This window comes from Ctenopharyngodon idella, chromosome 10, assembly GCF_019924925.1.
Source record: "Ctenopharyngodon idella isolate HZGC_01 chromosome 10, HZGC01, whole genome shotgun sequence".
NCBI lineage: Eukaryota > Metazoa > Chordata > Actinopteri > Cypriniformes > Xenocyprididae > Ctenopharyngodon > Ctenopharyngodon idella.
In genome coordinates this window covers 11,548,188-11,567,914 of record NC_067229.1, presented here as the reverse complement: position 1 = coordinate 11,567,914, position 19,727 = coordinate 11,548,188, and the positions used below count along the sequence as shown (strand labels likewise).

The window sequence follows — 19,727 nt, the reverse complement described above, 5'->3', positions numbered from 1 at the left end:
ATGACAACTCATGACTTATGTGTTGATCTGTGTTTCTTAACAGGGGGATTTAGGAGGTCCTTTGGTTTGTGGAGACACTGCAGTCGGTGTAACATCCTTCGGGGACCCTCGTCACTGTAATTCACTAAAACTACCTGAAGTTTATATTAAGATTTCAGCATATCTTCCATGGATAAAGAACATTATTGGAAATGTTAATTGAATTAATTAAAGATGAAATGGGGTGATTTTTGTTTTTTTAAGGTTGAGTTGATTTGCTGCCAAATCTTCATTCAATAAACATAATAATCATTGTAATATACATAAAAATGTGCTGTGTGCCTTTTTCTCATTTAAAAAAAATAAACAAAATAAAAATTACAGCATAAAAAAACAGCAGTTAAGAAAGCATCTGGTCATAGCTATGTGGATGTGTTCACACAAGCTTTGCAATTCACCGGCATCATGAGATGAGGTCATGAAAAAATATTCTATGATATTTTGATTATAGAGTATATTTGAGACTATAGATGTAATTAATACCTTTTCATTGTATGACAGATTGACATTATCCTAAACATTGTATAAGCATTTGTTTCATGTGTCATACAACGGAAAAGAGCCTCTTTCAAACATCATATCCTTTTAATTTTCCTGGCAAAAACATCCCAAGTCCTTCACATAAAAATCAGTCTACAGGCTTTCGTGGACAACTGAAGTCAGGGAAGTTCTCATTTTTTTAAGTTTCATAACCAACTGTTCAGACATTGGCAATTAAAAAAAAAAAACTTACATATAGCCCCTTTAAAGACATTTGAATCCTGGGGAAAAATGTTGCACAGTTTCCACAAAAATATTGCATTGCACAAATGTTTTCAACATTAAAATCTAGAAGAAAAACAAATAAGAAACTTCTTTCAAAAATATTTAAAAAAATCTTCCCAATCTCAAATTTTGAGCCAAAATTTTGAACAGTAGTGTAGTTTTTAGTCTGTACACACTACAAACATTTATTGCAAAAATTCATACATATGGTGTATACACAGCAAAATCCCCAGTGTTAAATTAACACCCAAAGTGTACATATGAGTCCATCTTGCCAGGTGTTAAAAAGTAACACTAAAGCAGTGTTAAAGTTAATGAGATAATTGATTGATGATTGAGTGATGATTGACAATCAGTAGTGACACCTGATGTTAATAAGCAGAATCATTGAAGAAGCAACAAGAGAAAAAGAGAGAGACACGACAACTACAACTGACTTCCAGCCATTAAACATTATTACACTTATTATTAACCAGTTTGATATTATTTCTGTCATACATCAACAAAAGTTCTTATTCAGAATTAACAGATGTTTAGATGTTAATGTTTTAATGAAAGTTTAGTTTGAAGTCACCATGATGGTGAAAAGCATTTCCTTTAGTTGGGCTCTTGACTCTTTATTTATTGACATTAATTTTTCCCTGGCTGCTCCAACTTTGTGTTTGTAGAGCACATTTGTTATGGCCAGAGAAACTGTGATCTGGGCTGCATTTCCCACAAGTGTTGTAAGCCAAAGTTGATCAATTTAGGTTTACAGTGCTTTGGGAAGCACAGTCATAACAGTTGTGTTTTGATGATGACATTCTCATTGTGAAATGGCCTGATTCATTGGTGACATCCAGTATTGTTATCCGATCATATAGATGTTCTATTATTTCTTTACACTAAATCTGTTACCGCTTGAGATCCAGCAGGGCTTTTATAATTTGAAGTTTTTTTGAAACACACACAGACATCAAGAATCAGCATATGACCCTCAACAATGGTGACAATCAAAGTGCTTCATGTTGCAGTGCATGATGGGAGCCACAAATCAAAACTCATCCATGGCTCCCATCATGCATTGCTGCATGAATAAATTATGCAGCTGAATTGTCCTGTAATTTTCGTAGATTGTTCATGTTTGCTTTTATTTTTCTGTTGTTTTGTTGTGACAGTAGCTTGTTTTGTGATGTTCAGAGTTGATGTTTGTCAGTATTTTGTATTTATTTATTGTCACCGTTCTTGAGAATCATATGCTGATTCTTGATGTCTGTGTGTGTCTAAACACAGAAGCTTCTGTGCGTAATGTATTTTTCTTAAAAAATAAAAAAATAAAATTGTTCATACTGCTGTTGGATCTCAAGCTGTAAAATCACAGGACTACAATCATTAATACTAAAGCTACACATCAAGCATACAGTCAGAGATTTAGACTCTAAGTGACATCAGGCCATTGCATGATGATAACATCAGCACCAAAACATACTGTGACCAGATCATATTTTCTCTGGTCATCACAAATGTGCTTTACAAACACAAAGTTGGAGCAGCCAGAGAAAAACTAATAATAAAAGATAAAGCGTCAAGAGCCCAACTAAAGCAAACGCTGACCTCTTTCATGGTGACTTGAAATGAAACATTCCATAAAACATTAATTAACACCTTTTTTTCTCTCTTTCCTTCAATGATTCTGCTTATTAACATCAGGTGTCACCACTAATTGTCAATCATCACTCAATCATCAATCAATTATCTCATTAACTTTAGCACTGCTTCAGTGTTACTTTTTAACACTCGGCAAGATGGACTCATATGTACACTTTGGGTGTTAATTAAACTGTAATTTAACATCTGATTTTGCTGTGAGGTGCAATGATACTATCATGTTATGATTTGATACATATCATGATACTGAACTTACAATACAATATTATTGTGATACTCCAAGACATATGGTAAAAGGTTAACAAAAAATGTACTGTTGATTAAAATGCTAAATTTGGTATTACATTGGTGTTAAATTAACACCCAAAGTGTACATATGAGTCCATCTTGCCGGGTGTGCAAAGCCTACAAAATCTTATCAATTGACAAACTGTAAAATATAAGTTGACAGAAACCTCTGCTATAAACACTAACATGCTGATCAAAATCATTCTAGATGCTGGCAGTGTGCAAAGCTACATCTGACGACAATAAAATCTTTCTGTAAGCCTGTGCTAATGATGTTACCATTAAAGGAGAGCATATAAATACAAAATACAGGGTTCGACATTAAGCCTTGTCATGTGCTTGTCCTTTGGACAAGTCAATTTTTCATTCACTTGTCCGAGTAAAAAAGTTGCTTGTCTGGAAAAAAGAGGATTTATTTGTGGTGTAAATATAATTTATTCTAAAGCAATATTCTCAACAGTGTTCCATCAGCTTTTACATATTAAAATCTGCATATTTTTTACCTTTATAAAGAGCAATTTTCCCCCTAATCTTATAAATGTATGCTTCATCTTTTATTTCAAATTTTTACATTTGATCAATAAATTCAATAAGAAAAATAAGGCAGGGCTGCTACCAATCAAATGAAACCATTTACACTGAAAAATTACAACTGCATCAAATAATGTTATGAGATTCTTTAAAGGGGGGGTATCACACACAGTTTCTGCCAATCTCATGATAATCTTAAGTACCTATAGAGTAGTATAGCATCCTTCATATCGCCGAAAAGTCTTTAGTTTTATCATATTTATAAAAGATACACACGCTGTACCGAGTCTTTCCGAAAACAGCCGAGTGCCTGGAGGCGTGACGTGTGAGCGGAGATAGAGTGACGAGCTGTCACAAGCACGTGCAGCTTTTGTGTAGAGATCGACTGCAAGCTATCAATGGTCAGCTAAACAAATATATTTAAACACACACAATACACCATCGCATTATCCCTGGGTAACTTTTGAATCACTATAATGAATATAGCGTATAGTGAGTGATGAATAATGAATTTATGAATTCACTACATTCATATTGTTTACATTATATTATATGCACTTAGGCGCCTATTGCCAACAAAACAGACATTTAAAGCAGTTTTACTCACCACCTGCGGTTCCGACTCATGACCGGGATCATTATCGCTGTGACCGCTCCATCTTTCAGTTTCAAACAATCTGTAAATCCAGCGTAGAACTGGGCCTTGTTTATGAAACCATAAGTGCAGATCCTGAGGGCTCGAGCAGCCACGGAAAAACACAAGATATTCTCCATTCATTTTAACCAATAAAAAAGTGATTGCAACTATAAGTTTCTATGGTTATTTTAATTACAAATATCAAGAGTATCAATGTAATGCGTGAGCACAAAACTTTCAGCTCCACTTAACGCTGGGTTTTTTGGGACCACTTATTTTTTTGGGAAGCAAGGTTATCTTTCCCTCACAACCAAAAACACACTTCTTTGGTGACATTGTTGATTTTGTGAAGTCCTGTGACCTGTGCAGCGCTGCCGACGACTTCCGTAAAGCTGAATGGGCGTTGATGGGCCTGCTCTTGCTCTCTCTGGTCGACGTGTGCGCGCGCACCCTTCCGGGAGAAGTGCCTGTACAAGGAATTCCGCCCCCGTTTACATCACTCAGGCCCATACCCAAGAAAAAAAAAAAAAAAAAACGAAGTTCGTGAGGATTTGGGAGAGTATTTTTGGCACAGAAATACTCCGTAATACGTCCAACTCGTGTTTTGTAACTTTGGCTATGTTTAGCATGATAATCAAACTCTTTAACAGTGCAAATAAGTCAGAATGCATGAAATAGCATCTTGGATTCCACTTGGGATTCCATACTTCCACTTGGGATTCCATACTCCCCGCACCCAATTCTACACGGACCGCAAGCGCTGTGATTGGTCTGCTAGAACCCCTCCCTTAGGTCAAAAAATGGGCGCGGAGCAAGCGGAGAAGAGCGAGCGTTTTCAAATTCAATATGAATGAAAAAACTCTCTGTTTCAGGAGAAAACACACGCCGCCAAACTGCAACAAAAGTCGTTGCCTATTTGCCACCATCACAGCTGAAGCTTCTCTGACAACGTACATGACAAGCTGCTTCTTATACTCAACATGAACGCGGACACTGTCTACTAGCGCAGTGGTTCTCAACCACATTCCTGGAGGCCCACCAACACTGCACATTTTGCATGTCTCCTTTGTCTGACACACCCATTTTAGATCTTTGAGTCACTACTAATGAGCTGATAACCCTAATCAGGTGTGTTTAATTAAGGAGACATGCAAAATGTGCAATGTTGGTGGGCCTCCAGGAATGTGGTTGAGAAACACTGTACTAGCGGTCTGCATGCACGTCGACGCAGGCAACGACGCAGAAGTAAGTGAAAACAGACGCATATTCTACAGCGTAGGTCTGACGCAGTCTAGACGTAGTATAGACCAATTTGGAGCAGACGTCACAGTTACATCACTTGCAGCTGCGCGCACAGTGGTGGCAGAAAAAAATAGCTGTAGCAAATGGAGGAAAATGTGCAAAATCAACAGAATGAGAGAAAAATGTTTTGTTGTGTCTTTGGATGTCAGAATCGGAATGCAGAAAATAAAGACTTTTATGTTGCAAGTCACACACTGGACTGATGAATCCTGCAATGATTAGTGTACTATTAAAGCATTAATTTGATGTAAACAGTAAGTCTACATAATATTCACATATGCAGTTCGTAGGAAACATACATACTGTACATAGCAGTTACAGCATGAAATAATATTTAAAACTATAACATTTTACATAGATAACTTTTAAACATAGCCTATAAAATTTTTATTTCACAATTCTGACTTTTTTTCTTACATTTGCATGTTTATATCTACCAGTTCGGACTTTATAATACGCAATTGTGAGTTTATATCACAATTCTGTTTTTCCTTGAGATATAAACTCAGAATTGCGAGGAAAAACTCAGAATTGTGAGATATAAACTCAAAATTAACTGTATTTTATTCCGTGACTTCCATAGACTGCTACTGCTACCTGTTTCTGCAACCAGGTAGGCTCCGCCCACAAAAACGTCATCGCTGCTTGCAAACACAAAATTGGTCTATAAATCAGCCTTTAGTCATTGTAGGATAGTGACCATTAGGGGGAGCTAGAGGAAATAGAAAGGCTGATGTGTATGTGGGCAATAGAGGTAATAAGAAGTATGTTCACCTACAAATGTGTGCATCTGATGTGATATACACTACATCTGGTTTTTCTTCAGATTTTGAGATTTTGAAGCATACAAGAAAAGGAAATATCAGTAACATGGCGATGGTGCTGAATCTACCTCCTCGCAGCCCCTTTGATGTGCGCACGGACCCCGCCAGCACTGGATTGCGAAAGTGGCTGTCATTTTCACAACAGATTTATTTAAACATACATTTCATGAGTTCACACTTACAAATAATCAGATAGTAAATAGTATGTTTAATAGTATGCATATTTGGCGTGCTGTCCGAGGAGAGGGCTCCGAGCTCGGTATTTGGCCCGAACCCAGAGTACTCCCCAAAAATTGCAAATCAATGCAGGACAGCAGCCGGAAACTTTACTGATGACCCCCAAAAATTGCATTGCGTAGGCTGATTGTGCTGTTTGGAGGGTTAGTTTGAAAGGCCGGGAGAGTTCTCGTCATATTGGATTAAAACATTACTGCTGCGGCAGTGAAGTTGAGTTTAGACAGGGCTCCTGCGGGAGCAGAGGTGACATCACTGCTGCGGCAGTGGAGATATCAGCCAGAGAAACTGAGCTTCTGCGGGAGCTGAGGGAACATCACTGCTGCGGCAGTGGAGACATTAGCCAGAATAACTGAGCTCCTGCGGGAGCCGAGGCGCATCACTGCTGCGGCAGTGAAGATATAAGCCAGAATAACTGAGCTTCTGCAGGAGCCGAGGGAACATCACTGCGGCGGCAGTGGAGATATTATCCAGAGAAACTGAGCTCCTGTGGGAGCTGAGGGAACATCACTGCTGCGGCAGTGGAGATATTAGCCGGAGAAACTGAGCTCCTGTGGGAGCTGAGGGAACATCACTGCGGCGGCAGTGGAGATATTAGCCAGAGAAACTGAGCTCCTGTGGGAGCTGAGGGAACATCGCTGCGGCGGCAGTGGAGATATTATCCAGAGAAACTGAGCTCCTGTGGGAGCTGAGGGAACATCACTGCTGCGGCAGTGGAGATATTAGCCAGAGAAGAAGAGCTCCTGCGGGAGCCGAGGCGACAACACTGCTGTGGCAGTGGAGATATTAGCCAGAATAACTGAGCTCCTGCGGGAGTTGAGGCGCATCACTGCTGCGGCAATGATAGAAAAATTCCATTGTATTGGAATGATGGTATTTGTTGAGTTGGATATGGTGGCTTGCAGGTATGTGTGAGAGAACGAGCTGGAGCTGAAACTAGCTGATAAGTGTTCGTTGGGCTTCTTTAATGTGGAAGCGATTTGATCGGATGTAGTTCTTAAAAGCTTCTAATGACCAGCGACCAAGTGTTTGAATCTGATGCTTGGAGAGACCTTTTTGGGTGGCTGTAGTTGCTGCTCCTATGCGGAATGAATGACTGGAAAAGTGGTCTGCTGGGATGCCGGATTAAATCAAGATGGGTTTAAGGTGTTTTTGGAACCAAAAACGAGTGACAGGGTGGTTGGAATCGACAACGAAGAGTGGGTCAGATGGTAATTTAGCCTGAGCATTTCTAAAGTGTAAGTAAGCTGAAAGGGTTTGGTATGGCTGAATTGATGCAGGGAGATTAAAATTGTAGATAAAATGGCCTTTTTTCATTTTGTCTGTCTTACTTTGTTTAATGAAGTAAGAGATGGTGTCGTTGTCTAGCACTGATAAGTCTGTAATTGTGGGATGGATTTTTGGGTTAAAGCTGGACGTGATGGTAGACGAGTTCTGAACATCTGAAGAACCCGAAAAAAGGCCAGTATGAACATTGCGTCAAGAGTGTGGGCTGTATTAAGGAAGCCTCGGTGGAGAGTGGTGAGGTGAGGATGTCTAGGGTAATGGGTTTTCTTGCATCTTGGTGTGTGGGTTGGGTTCTTTGGATGCCTTTGATAAGAAGGGATGTTTGAGAATTGGCTATTTCGGAACATGGTGAGCCAAATAAAAGTTTATGGAAAAACTGGAATCCGCTTAGGTAGCCCTTAATGGAGCTGGCTATTGCTGTTTAGGTAAGATATAAATGAAGTAATAGTGAGGAGAGAGAAATCGGGAAATGCAGACTGTATGTGAGGTGGAACGACTTAAAACATCTCCAAGCAGTCAAATACGATTGTAGGGTTCTAGGGGAGGCAGCTTGAAGAATGTAGTTGAAAGACCATGCGCAAACTGCCGCAAATCAAACTGAAAGTTGTGTGGCTATTCGAACTACTGTTGGATGGTGTGTAAAAATCATCTGATCACTTGAATGCATTACACACAGTTGAACATGCTGAGAAGATGCTACTATTTTATGCGATCACAGATATCTTGTACATCACAGCACACACACGAGCTTTGAGGCCGTCTGTCTCAATCCAGATGTGTTATAGGCTGCCCAAGACAGGCTCCACAACAGGTGCGGCATTTGGTTAAAGCATACACTTATATCCATCAGCAACTGTAAGTTCTTTCAGTAGCTGTGGTCTACTAAAAGCCTCAAAGTCATCAGGGCTAAAGTGAAGAGAACAAAGACGCAAATCTTTAGGAAGTTTTATTTGTCCACATTCTTCACAACTTCCCATTCTTTTCTCCTCTTCTTATCGCTAGTAAAGCAGTAAACACTTATATCGCTTCTCTTGTGGGTCATCGACTGAAAATTACAACAAAAAGCTGCACAATGTGGCATCGTATATTATATTCCGAGTTGTGTTGCGGTAAAATAGCCATAGAGTAATGTAAGCAGCTGACAGAGTGCAACCATTTGACGTCATCGACATAGAACGCAAACAAAATGGCGCCGCCCATTGTCCAAATGTAATGGATTTTTTAAATAACGTAAATCTTTCATCGGTTTTCTACTACATATTTCAGTAATTTTTAGTATATTAAGTACAAAATTAGTGCTCGAAAATAGAGCACTTTAAGTACATTATAAAAGTGTACTTTTTCACCTGGGTACTTTCTTATTTTTTTGTTTAAAAGAAGTATACTAATAGCACACTTAAATAAACTTTTTCGTAATGGGGGGAAATGCTATTTTAAACTCACAGTGTTCATTCTGAGTATTTCCTGCCGATAAGATTTGCTATCTCTCTTTTTACTTCATTAGTTTAACATTATAGTACTGTTTCCTGCTGTTTCCTGTTTACATCATGTGCAGCCAATATCTTGAGTTTGTAGTCTGATATGGATTTTCTGCCTGATCTGTTTTTTTTTGTTTTTTTTTTATACATTTTAAGATATGTTAATTCTGTTCAGTTAATTTAAAATCAAGCTTGCTTTGATCACAAGTGAGAGTATTTCATGTGCAAATTCAACTGTTTTCGCTACAGACAGAGAGTTGTGGAGCTTATGACCTCAGTTGCGCCACACAACTGTGACTGTTCAACCACATCCACCCTATCCACGGTGAAAATTTTCACTGCAAACTTTTTTCTTTTGATGTTGTCAAAATTAGTAAAACAATTATTTTTATTAATTATAATTATTATTATTTTTCAAATGTATTATTTTAGTTGCATGCACTGTAATACATATCTACATTTTCTGTAAGAATTTTAGCACCAGAGAAGCAGTAATATAACAGTATAGTAAATATATTAGGGTCAGTGATTATATTTCTAGTGAAAATTAGTCAGTGAGTCAGTCATTAATGAATCACTTGGTCTTGTTTACAGCTCACTTAAATTTGTTCTAGATCATTAGATATGACATTGTGGTGTCCTGGAAGCTGGTCTGATAAATAGTTACCAGAAACTCAGTGTCTCCACTCACCCTTATATTTATACAGTGCTTTGAGAGCTCACAGATTGTCTTTATCATGACCATCATCATCTCTCTGCTCCTGCTGGCCTCTCTGCTGCCACACCTGACCTTCACCGGTCAGACTAATTGACTGAACTGCATGTTGATTAATCTGGTTAATAATATAATTAACCGTATCTCTCTCTCAGCTCGTGAGAATGTGGGTATAGTGAACGGCACAGAAGCCAAACCCCACTCCAGACCTCACATGGTTTCTCTTCAGAAGAACTGGCTGCATGTCTGGGGTGGATTCCTCATTTCTGATGAGTTTGTCTTGACTGCCACACATTGTTGAAACAAGTAGTGTATTGTTTGGAAATGTCCATCATGGCATTTGATATACTCTAAAAGAAAAAGCTTATTATATTAATAGTCTATTTAATATTAACAGATCAGAGATTTTGACAGTTGTGGATGGTGCACATGAGCTAAAAAATAAGACATCGGGGTGATGTCCTACTACCAGCATCCAGATTTTACTGTGGAACCTGTTATGAATGACATTATGCTTTTAAGGGTAACAATCTGTACTCATTTCAAAATGATATCATATTAGACAAAATATTTATACAATAACATTTATCTTTAAAAATAAATATGGGATATATTACTTGTAAGCAAGAGTTGGTCAGTCATTGTCGCAAAATAAACTGGCCAAGTGTATGCTGTATTTTAACACAGCTGCAAATTATTTTATAATCTTACATGTACAGTAACTTAAAACTTCTGCTAAGTAAAAAAAAAAAAAAAATAGCCCACGACTACAACGTACAAAACTATTGACAAGACAGACAAACAACATTACAGCAATTAATACTAAAATCCACTGAGGTAATTTCTACTTCAGTCAATAATAAGACGAAAGATGGCGGCAGTTGTGTCTGTGACAGAGGCATGTAGAGATGGCTCTGGTTTGTGATAAGAGAGACGTAAAAACAAATCTCAGAATACATGCTGCGTCGAAATGGATGACGGACTGCTGAATAAATCAAGTATTTTACAGCGCAGTGTCACAGCTAAAATACCGACATTTATCTTCTTTTTTTTTTTTTGAGAGAGAAGTAGTTAGCCTATGGGTTGGGTAAGGGGCTCAAAAATATCTATAAAATAGTAAAATGTGCAAATAGCCCACATAAATAGGCTATAAAGGATTCATATAAATGTTTGTGGGTGCTTCTCATTTCTTATTTGCGCATCCCCATTTCCTCGCTTCCTTCCCTCGCGTCTTAGCTTCACACTATTATGATGCGAGGGAAGGATATCCACGCTCATGACTCCGCAGGAAGCTTTATTGTTCTTCATGTAACAAGTGCCCTCAACATAGGTTGTAGCAATGGACCAGATTTTAGGTTAGTGGAGAACAGAATTAATACTGGCAGCAAATTAATCACAGAATCATCTAAGGAAAATACTCCAAAAATATATATATTCAGCAGTCACATAAACAACATGAACAAGATTTGGAAACAAAAAATAAAAACAATAAAATTGATACACAAAATACTGATTCCTTTTTCCTCTTTAAAGAATTTGATCTACCTTATTTTTGTTTACATAGATAAAATAGATCACATACACAAATGTATAGAGCCCCCAAAGGGACGTGGTGGTGGGAAAAAAAATATGAGATGAGAGGAAAAAATATGTCAATGCTTTTGCATTCCCTCGCAAACTTAAAAGTCCTAATTGTGCCTAAACATGCGTGATTCCTGTTACACCAACAGAAGAAGAGGAAACTGAGGTAATGTTCACAAACTGATCTTTATTTGCAGGAACGTCAAAGAGGCAAACGATGCAAGCAGGTGAGTATCTGAGTTCAGTGCTCAAATTGAATCAAGTCTTATGAGGGGTCCGTATATTAATAATAATTCATATATATATATATATATATGTATATGTAAGAGCACGCGGCTGAATTTCCTGAATTTGTGTGGCTCGTTTGGCAGCAGTCCCTGACAGCGATGTTATCACCTTGCTACTGAGAAATGCCATGTATTTTTCAGCAGAGAAACTTATTTTATCGATAAAATACCACAGGTAGCACTGATAACAAGTTTCTGTGCATGAGTCTGTATTTGTGTGCATGTGAGTTAGAGAGAGCAAGAGAAAGAGACAGATTGTGCTGTAGTGATAATAAAAGGTCATTTAATAGTCTGACATTTTTATCCTGTTGTTTGTCATGTTTATTTGCTTGATCAGTGCGGTCAGGGCTGTAGGTACATTACCTCATATTGTGACATATATAAATAATCAAACACTGTGTTGTTAGAGTTGATATTGTGGCTTTAATATATGGTCAGATACTTGCATTTATATAACATTCTACCAAAATCAAGCTAAAATGTTGTTTTGTCCAGTAAATGTCGGACATGTTTTGTCCACCATTATAACAGTTGCATCTGAGGCAGTAAGTGCATCGCATTACATTTTCATCAACTTACAGGATGAAATGCACACATAGGCTATTTAAGACAGTTCTGGTTATGACTCGACAACAGATGCTAGATAGTCTTCTCCGCTACTAAAATACATTAAAACAATAGCCTTTATATATAGAGAGAGTTTCTTGAGTAAAGAAAATGCTGTGCTTTTTCAAACAACCAGTTCTTTATTTACCCTTGCATTGCAGACAAGCAGAGATGGTCCAAAACACTTCATTCATGGTAGAGGCGGCGTGGAGTATGAGGTTTGACTGACAGTTTGAGGATCCAATGAAGATACGAGGTTTAGTCACAGGCTTAAATGAAATTTTAATACATTTCATTGGTTAAATATTTGGCAAAACACACAAACAGAGGAAGGGGGACCAATAGTAATGATTTATGAAAAGAAAAAAAGATGAATTTTGGGGACAGAGGAGGCGTTTCTCAAATTCACACAAATTTCTCAAGTCCGCACAAGTCACCTCTTGATGCATCCTCGATAAAATGGGCGGATCAAGAACACATCCGGGGATTTGAACTGTACTTGACTAGATGTGAACTTTGAACAGTACTTGGGCAGCGACTGATGAAGTTTCATAAGTCCACAAGTACAAGAACGCATATTGAGAAATGGCTAGGGTTTCTGCCTGATATGTAAAATTTTGTTAATTTAGATAGTAATTGTCTTACAGTGTTTTACCATTAGATTGAAATAATAATAATTTTAAAAAAATATAATTTATCCTCATTGTAATTGCACCCTGCTCTCCTGGATGTGCGAGTATAGGCACTGAGTGCGATTTTTGATTTTTTTTTTTTTTTTTTGCTGTGGTAGGCTGCAAAGCTCTTGTAAATAACTGAAATAATTTGGAGAACTGACATGAAACTTTAATGTGGTGAAGACTTGCCTGGAACTACAATGTTCTGCCCACTTAATTGATAGAAATGTGAGTGTAGTACAGTCTATAAAAACTGTGTCTATTCCCCGAATAGTGAGGTTTAACAATAAAAATAAAGGATCTCGCAAAATTAATGAACAAAAACAATTTCTAAAGCTAGGGCTACTAAACATTAGATCGCTGACACCTAAGGCGGTTATTATAAATGAAATGCTCACAGATAATAGTCTTGATGTAATTTGCCTTACTGAAACATGGCTTAAACCAAATGATTATTTCGGTCTTAATGAGTCTTGTCCACCTGGCTACTGTTATAAAAATACATGCCGTTCGGTTGGCCGTGGCGGTGGTGTTGCAACAATCTATAGAGATATTCTTAATGTTACTCAGAAAACAAACTACAGGTTTAATTCATTTGAAATTCTCGTGCTAAATGTTACACTCTCAGATATAAGTAAAATGTCGCTACTATCTCTTGCTTTGGCTACCGTTTATAGACCTCCAGGGCCTTATGTTGATTTCCTAAAAGAGTTTGCAGACTTTCTCTCAGACCTATTGGTCAACGTTGATAAAGCGCTGATTGTTGGAAATTTTAACACTCATGTAGACAATACAAATGATGCGTTAGTGGCTGCGTTTACAGATTTACTAAACTTGTTTGGGGTCAAACAAAATGTCACTGGACCCACTCACCATCTTAATCATACACTAGATTTAATTATATCACATGGAATCAATCCTACCGATATAGAAATTCTACCGCAAAGTGATGATGTCACTGATCACTACCTTGTAACATGCGTACTGCATACTGCTGATATTTGTCAAATTGCACCGCAATATCGACTAGGTAGAACAATTCTTCCGACAACTATAGATAAATTCACAAATAACCTGCCTCAGCTGCTCATTGTACCTAAACACACAAATGATCTTGAGAAAATTACTAGCAGTATGTGCACCACTTTCACTAGTACATTAGATACTCTTGCACGATACTGATGAGATTAAAAAAGGTTAGAGAGAAAAATACTGTACCATGGTACAACAGTATTACTCACGCTATCAAAAGAGAAACTCGTAATCTAGAACGCAAATGGAGACAAACTCGTTTAGAAGTCTTCAGAATCGCGTGGAAAGACAGCTCGTCCCGTTATAGAAAGACTCTAAAAGCAGCCAGGGCCGAGCATCTCCGCAAACTCATAGAAAATAACCAAAACAATCCAAGGTTCTTGTTTAGTACAGTGGCTAGATTAACAAATAAACAGACATCACCAGAACAAAACATTTCATTACAGTTTAGTAGCGATGACTTTATGAATTTCTTCACTGAAAAAATCGAAAGCATCAGAAATACAATTGTAAATGTACAACCTTTGACAGAGTTTTATGATTCAGCCTCAATTATCACCCCTCAAGAACAGTTTCAGTGCTTTACAACTATAGGACAGGAAGAGCTAAATAAACTTATCACTGCGTCTAAACCAGCAACATGTTTATTAGATCCAATACCCACTAAACTACTGAAAGAATTGTTACCTGTAGCAGAAGAGCCTCTTCTCAATATTATTAACTCGTCTTTATCTCTAGGTCATGTCCCATGACCGTTCAAGCTAGAAGTTATTAAGCCTCTCATTAAGAAACCACAATTAGATCCAAATGTATTGGCAAATTACAGACCCATTTCAAATCTTCCATTTATATCTAAAATAGTATAAAAAGTGGTGTCGGTCCAATTGTGCTCCTTCTTGCAAAAAAAAATGCTATCTATGAAAAATTTCAGTCAGGATTCAGGTCTCATCATAGCACAGAAACTGTGCTCGTTAAAATTACAAATGACTTACTTCTAGCTTCTGACCAAGGCTGTATCACTAGTGCTACTTGATCTCAGTGCTGCGTTCGACACTATAGATCATAAAATACTCCTAGATCGACTACAAAATTACACTGGTATTCAGGGACAGGCATTACGGTGGTTTAGGTCGTATCTATCAGACCGTCACAATTTTGTTTATTTAAACGGGGAAAAATCTAAGATAACGATAGTAAATTATGGAGTGCCGCAAGGATCTGTGTTAGGCCCTCTGCTATTTTCAATATACATGCTGCCACTTGGTAATATTATAAGAAGACATGGAATTAGTTTCCACTGCTATGCTGATGATACTCAGTTATATATTTCAACACAACCAGATGAAATCTCTAAATTATCCAATCTGACAGAGTGTGTTAAAGAAGTAAAACACTGGATGACTAGTAATTTTCTTCTGTTAAATTCAGATAAGACTGAAGTGTTACTTACTGGGCCAAAAACCTGTACACAGAATATCGGACTACAATCTGCATTTAGAAGGATGTACTGTTACTCCATCCTCGACAGTTAAAGACCTTGGTGTTATATTAGACAGCAACTTGTCCTTTGAAAAACATATCTCATATGTTACAAAAACAGCCTACTTCCACCTCAGAAACATTGCTAAGATACGGAATATGTTATCTGTTTCTGATGCAGAAAAGTTAGTTCATGCTTTCATGACGTCTAGACTAGATTACTGTAATGCATTATAAGCTGGTTGTCCTGCTTCCTCAATAAACAAGCTACAATAAGTACAAAATGCAGCTGCTAGAGTTCTTACCAGGTCAAGAAAATATGATCATATAACACCAATTTTATCATCTCTTCACTGGTTACCTATTAAGTTCCGTATCGATTATAAAGTACTTCTAATGACCTACAAGGCTCTAAATGGCTTAGCTCCTGTGTATTTAACCGATCTTCTATCGCCCTACAATCCTTCACGCTCTTTAAGATCACAAAACTCTGGACTTCTGGTTGTACCTAGGATAGCTAAGTCCTCTAAAGGACTCGTTTTCACATTTGGCTCCTAAACTCTGGAATAGCCTTCCTGATAATGTTCGGGACTCAGACTCGCTCACCCAGTTTAAATCTAGATTAAAGACGCATCTCTTTAGCCAAGCATTCACATAATGAATCTCATATCAGATCAATTGCACATGATTATCTTTGCTTAATGTTATGAACAGCAGCTATGCTAATTATTCTCCATTTGCTTAGACTCTTGACTAGAGAGTACATCAGCTTCAGTTTGGTTCCAGCCTCTTAAGAAGACCTCAGATGACCAACACTTTTGAAGAAACGGCGCCAACTCCTGCGAGGACTTCAGAAGACACAACATCTGGATCAACACGCACATTCCCAAATTTCTATATATCCTAATTATTGTTAATATGTAATTCATTTTTCCAGGAGCTCTTTGCTTCTACCTTCAATTAAATTGCTAACAGTGATTGTAAATTAATTGCCTAAATTATTACATTATTAGCTAACTGCATTCTCTAAATTGTAATGATGACATTCATTCTCTGTAAAGCTGCTTTGAAACGATATGTATTGTGAAAAGCGCTATACAAATAAATGTGAATTGAATTGAATTGAATGTGTTGACCAATCAGAATCAAGAATTTTAGAGAGCCTATAAGCTGGGTTTTATTGGTATGTGCTGATTAAGTTGACATAGAATGCCGTTCAGCCATAATGACAACTAATTGTAAGGATAGTCCTTGTATATCCTGGATCAAAATGATTTTGGCCTTTTTGGAACGATATTGTGTTTTTAAGGGTAACAAACTGCATACCAGCTGTATTATGAGCTGTAAAATATTCTGGTATCAAAATGCATGCATACATGCCTAATTCTTATCGTCTATCATTAGACTGAATGCAAGACCGGAAAGATTAACAGGAACATTATCTTTTCATCACTCTGTTACTCATACTGCAAGAAGAAAAAAATGATTTGGGGGCAACTCAGTGACTCCACCCACCTTTACAGTATATTTATACAGTGTTTTGCCATTAGAAATCAATGTCATCTTCATCATGACCATCATCATCTCTCTGCTCCTGCTGGCCTCTCTGCTGCCACAACTGACCTTCACTGGTGAGACTGATTATATAACAGTATATTATGATTTTTAAGAATGTTTAATTTTATGTGCTGCACTGTAAAAAAATAAATCGTAAAAAAATGGTCAATGACTGGCAGCTACAGCTGCCAAACAAATACCTTCAAATTAAAGTAAATATTCTAATTTAAATAAAGTGAAAAAAACTTTAACAGAAATTTTCATTAAACTTTTTTTTACAGAAAAACACTGTTATTTTAAAGGTATTCCCTGAATTATTACAATAAAACACCTTCACTGCAAAACATAATCTTAAAAAAAAAAAAAAAATTGGTCAAATGACTTTCAGCAACAGCTGCTAAACAAAGTCTGTAAAATAAATGCAAAATACCCTAATTTAAATAAAGTGCAAAACACTCTTACAGAAAAAAACACTGTTGTTTTACAGACAGATCCTGAATTATTACTAACAAGACACAATGACTGTAAAATGCGAATCTCGTATTTAACCAGAAAGAGCACACATGAATGAATTAATGTAACTATATGTCACTGCATTAATAACTACACAGTTACTGGCTTTGAAATAACACAACATGCAGTATAACACCAGTGTTTTCTGGCTCATCCTGGACTGAAACACAGGCTCTAATCTTCAGCACAATGGTGACCCACAAAACTCAACAGAAACCCTTTAAATCCCAACAGAACATGAAACACTAACAGATCTCTCAAGATCTCAGCATCTCAGCATATTACAATCCAGACTTTATTTCTTTCATGCTAAAGTTCTTATTGAGAATTAACAGAGGTTTAGATGTTGGTGTTTAATGAAAATAATAAAGTCTGAAGTCACCATTCTGGTGGTCAGTGCTTGCTTTAGTTGGACTCTTGACACTTGACTCTTTAACATTAGTATTTCTCTGGCTGTTTTAACTGTGTGTTTCTGATACATGTTTGTTATAGCAACAAAAAAAAAAAAGTAAGAGAAAGTCCAATCAGATGTTGTTGGTCACTTTTAAGTAATGATATAGTCATCAAAAAGTGGTTTAATTCTCTGACTAAATTAGTTAATATTTGCTGTAATTTCACATACCAATACTACTGCAGTGCTGTGATACTACAAACAATTTTATTAAATCATTATGCAGAAAAAGTTTGCCAAGGTTATGCAGACTCATACAGACATCAAGAATCAGAGTATGAATCTCAACAATGGTGACAATAATAAAAATTAAAAAAAATCAGATCAGCTCAGAACATCACAAAACAAGCTACTAAAGTCACAAAAAAAGCTTCATTGTTTGTCACCATTGTTGAGACTCATATGCTGATTATTGATGTTTCTGTGCTCAAAAAAAAAAAGAAGGCATTTTCTGCATAATAACTTAAAAAACAGAATACCAGGTTATCACAATGATTCCACAATATCACAGAAAATCATATTAAATTAAGTTAATATGTCTGAGTTAATATACTCAGAAATTTGACACTACATGATATTAGTAAAGCAGGCTACTTCATGATAACTATATCATCAACAAGCAGCCAAAAGCATTTGATCAGAGTTTTCCCTGCATGTTTTGCTATAACAAACAGGAATCAGAAACACACAGTTAAAGCAGTGAGAGAAAAACTAACATGAAAATGTCAAGGGTCAAAAGCTAAACTAAAGCAAACGCTTACCTCCATAAGGGTGACTTCAAACTTTTTTTTTTCAGTAAGACATCAACATCTAAACCTGTTAATTCTCAATAAGAACCTTTGTATAAAAGAAATAATGTCTGTAGTAAGTGTAGATGCTGAGATCCTGAGAGATCTGTTAGAGTTTAATGTTCTGCTGCTGCCAGTCATTTGAATCAAATCAGGAAAAACCTGTAAAATAAATGTTTTTTAACATTCAAAGAACATTTCTGTTAAAGTTTTTTGCACTTTATTTAAATTAGGATATTTTACTTTAATTTTATGGTCTTTGTTTGGCAGCCACTGCTGGCAGTCATTGACCGTTTTTTTTTATAATATTTTTTAAAGTGAAGGTATTTGATTGTAATGATTCAGGAAATACCTGTAAAATAACAGTGTTTTTCGGTTTATTTAAATTAGGATATTTTACTTTAATTCTACAGGGTTTTTTTGTTTCCATTCATTTGACCGTTTTATCATTTAACTGTTTTGTTACTGTTTATTTACTGATTATTTTTGTAATTTTACATACATTTGTTTGTAATTTAAGAAAACAGAAAAAATATTGTATAAAAAATACAGTAAATTTTCGGTAAAGAATATGTGAATTACTGTAATTTTTTATTAATGTCATAATACTTAAAATAACAGCCGAGCTGTTATTATTTTACAGAGTTTTGAGTATAGTTTAAAATAAAAGAAAATGATCGTAAGAAAATCACAGTTCCAAATTTTCCGTAAAATTAGGATTTTTTTTTACAGTGTGAATAAGTTGACTGACAGCACTATCTCTTTCAGCTCATGTGAATGTGCGTATAGTGAACGGCACAGAAGCCAAACCCCACTCCAGACCTTACATGGTTTCTCTTCAGAAGAACAGGGAACATATCTGCGGTGGATTCCTCATTTCTGATGAGTTTGTCTTGACTGCTGCACATTGCTGGGACGGGTAAGAGCTTGTTTAGAAATCACTTTTGACTGACACAACGACTGCAGTGCAACCACGCAGTGTATCATATGACATAAATGACCATCATGGCTT

The 19,727-nt window shown here is 36.7% G+C and overlaps 1 protein-coding gene across 15 annotated transcripts in view; it reads left to right on the top strand.

The window, feature by feature from the left end:
* The window catches only part of LOC127520889 (mast cell protease 1A-like), a 163,124-nt gene that overhangs the window by 81,714 nt on the left and 61,683 nt on the right, over positions 1 to 19,727 (top strand). For 2 of the 15 annotated variants that reach the window (XM_051909575.1, XM_051909576.1), the window contains exon 2: positions 19,484 to 19,634. The exons of 4 other annotated variants lie outside the window; for them this stretch is intronic. In XM_051909575.1, the coding sequence (XP_051765535.1) occupies positions 19,484 to 19,634 (151 nt within the window). Of the gene's footprint in view, positions 1 to 43; positions 472 to 9,769; positions 9,831 to 16,958; positions 17,038 to 19,483; positions 19,635 to 19,727 lie in introns of those variants that run through there. 9 more of the 15 variants (XM_051909585.1, XM_051909600.1, XM_051909580.1 and 6 more) reach the window with 7 other exon arrangements.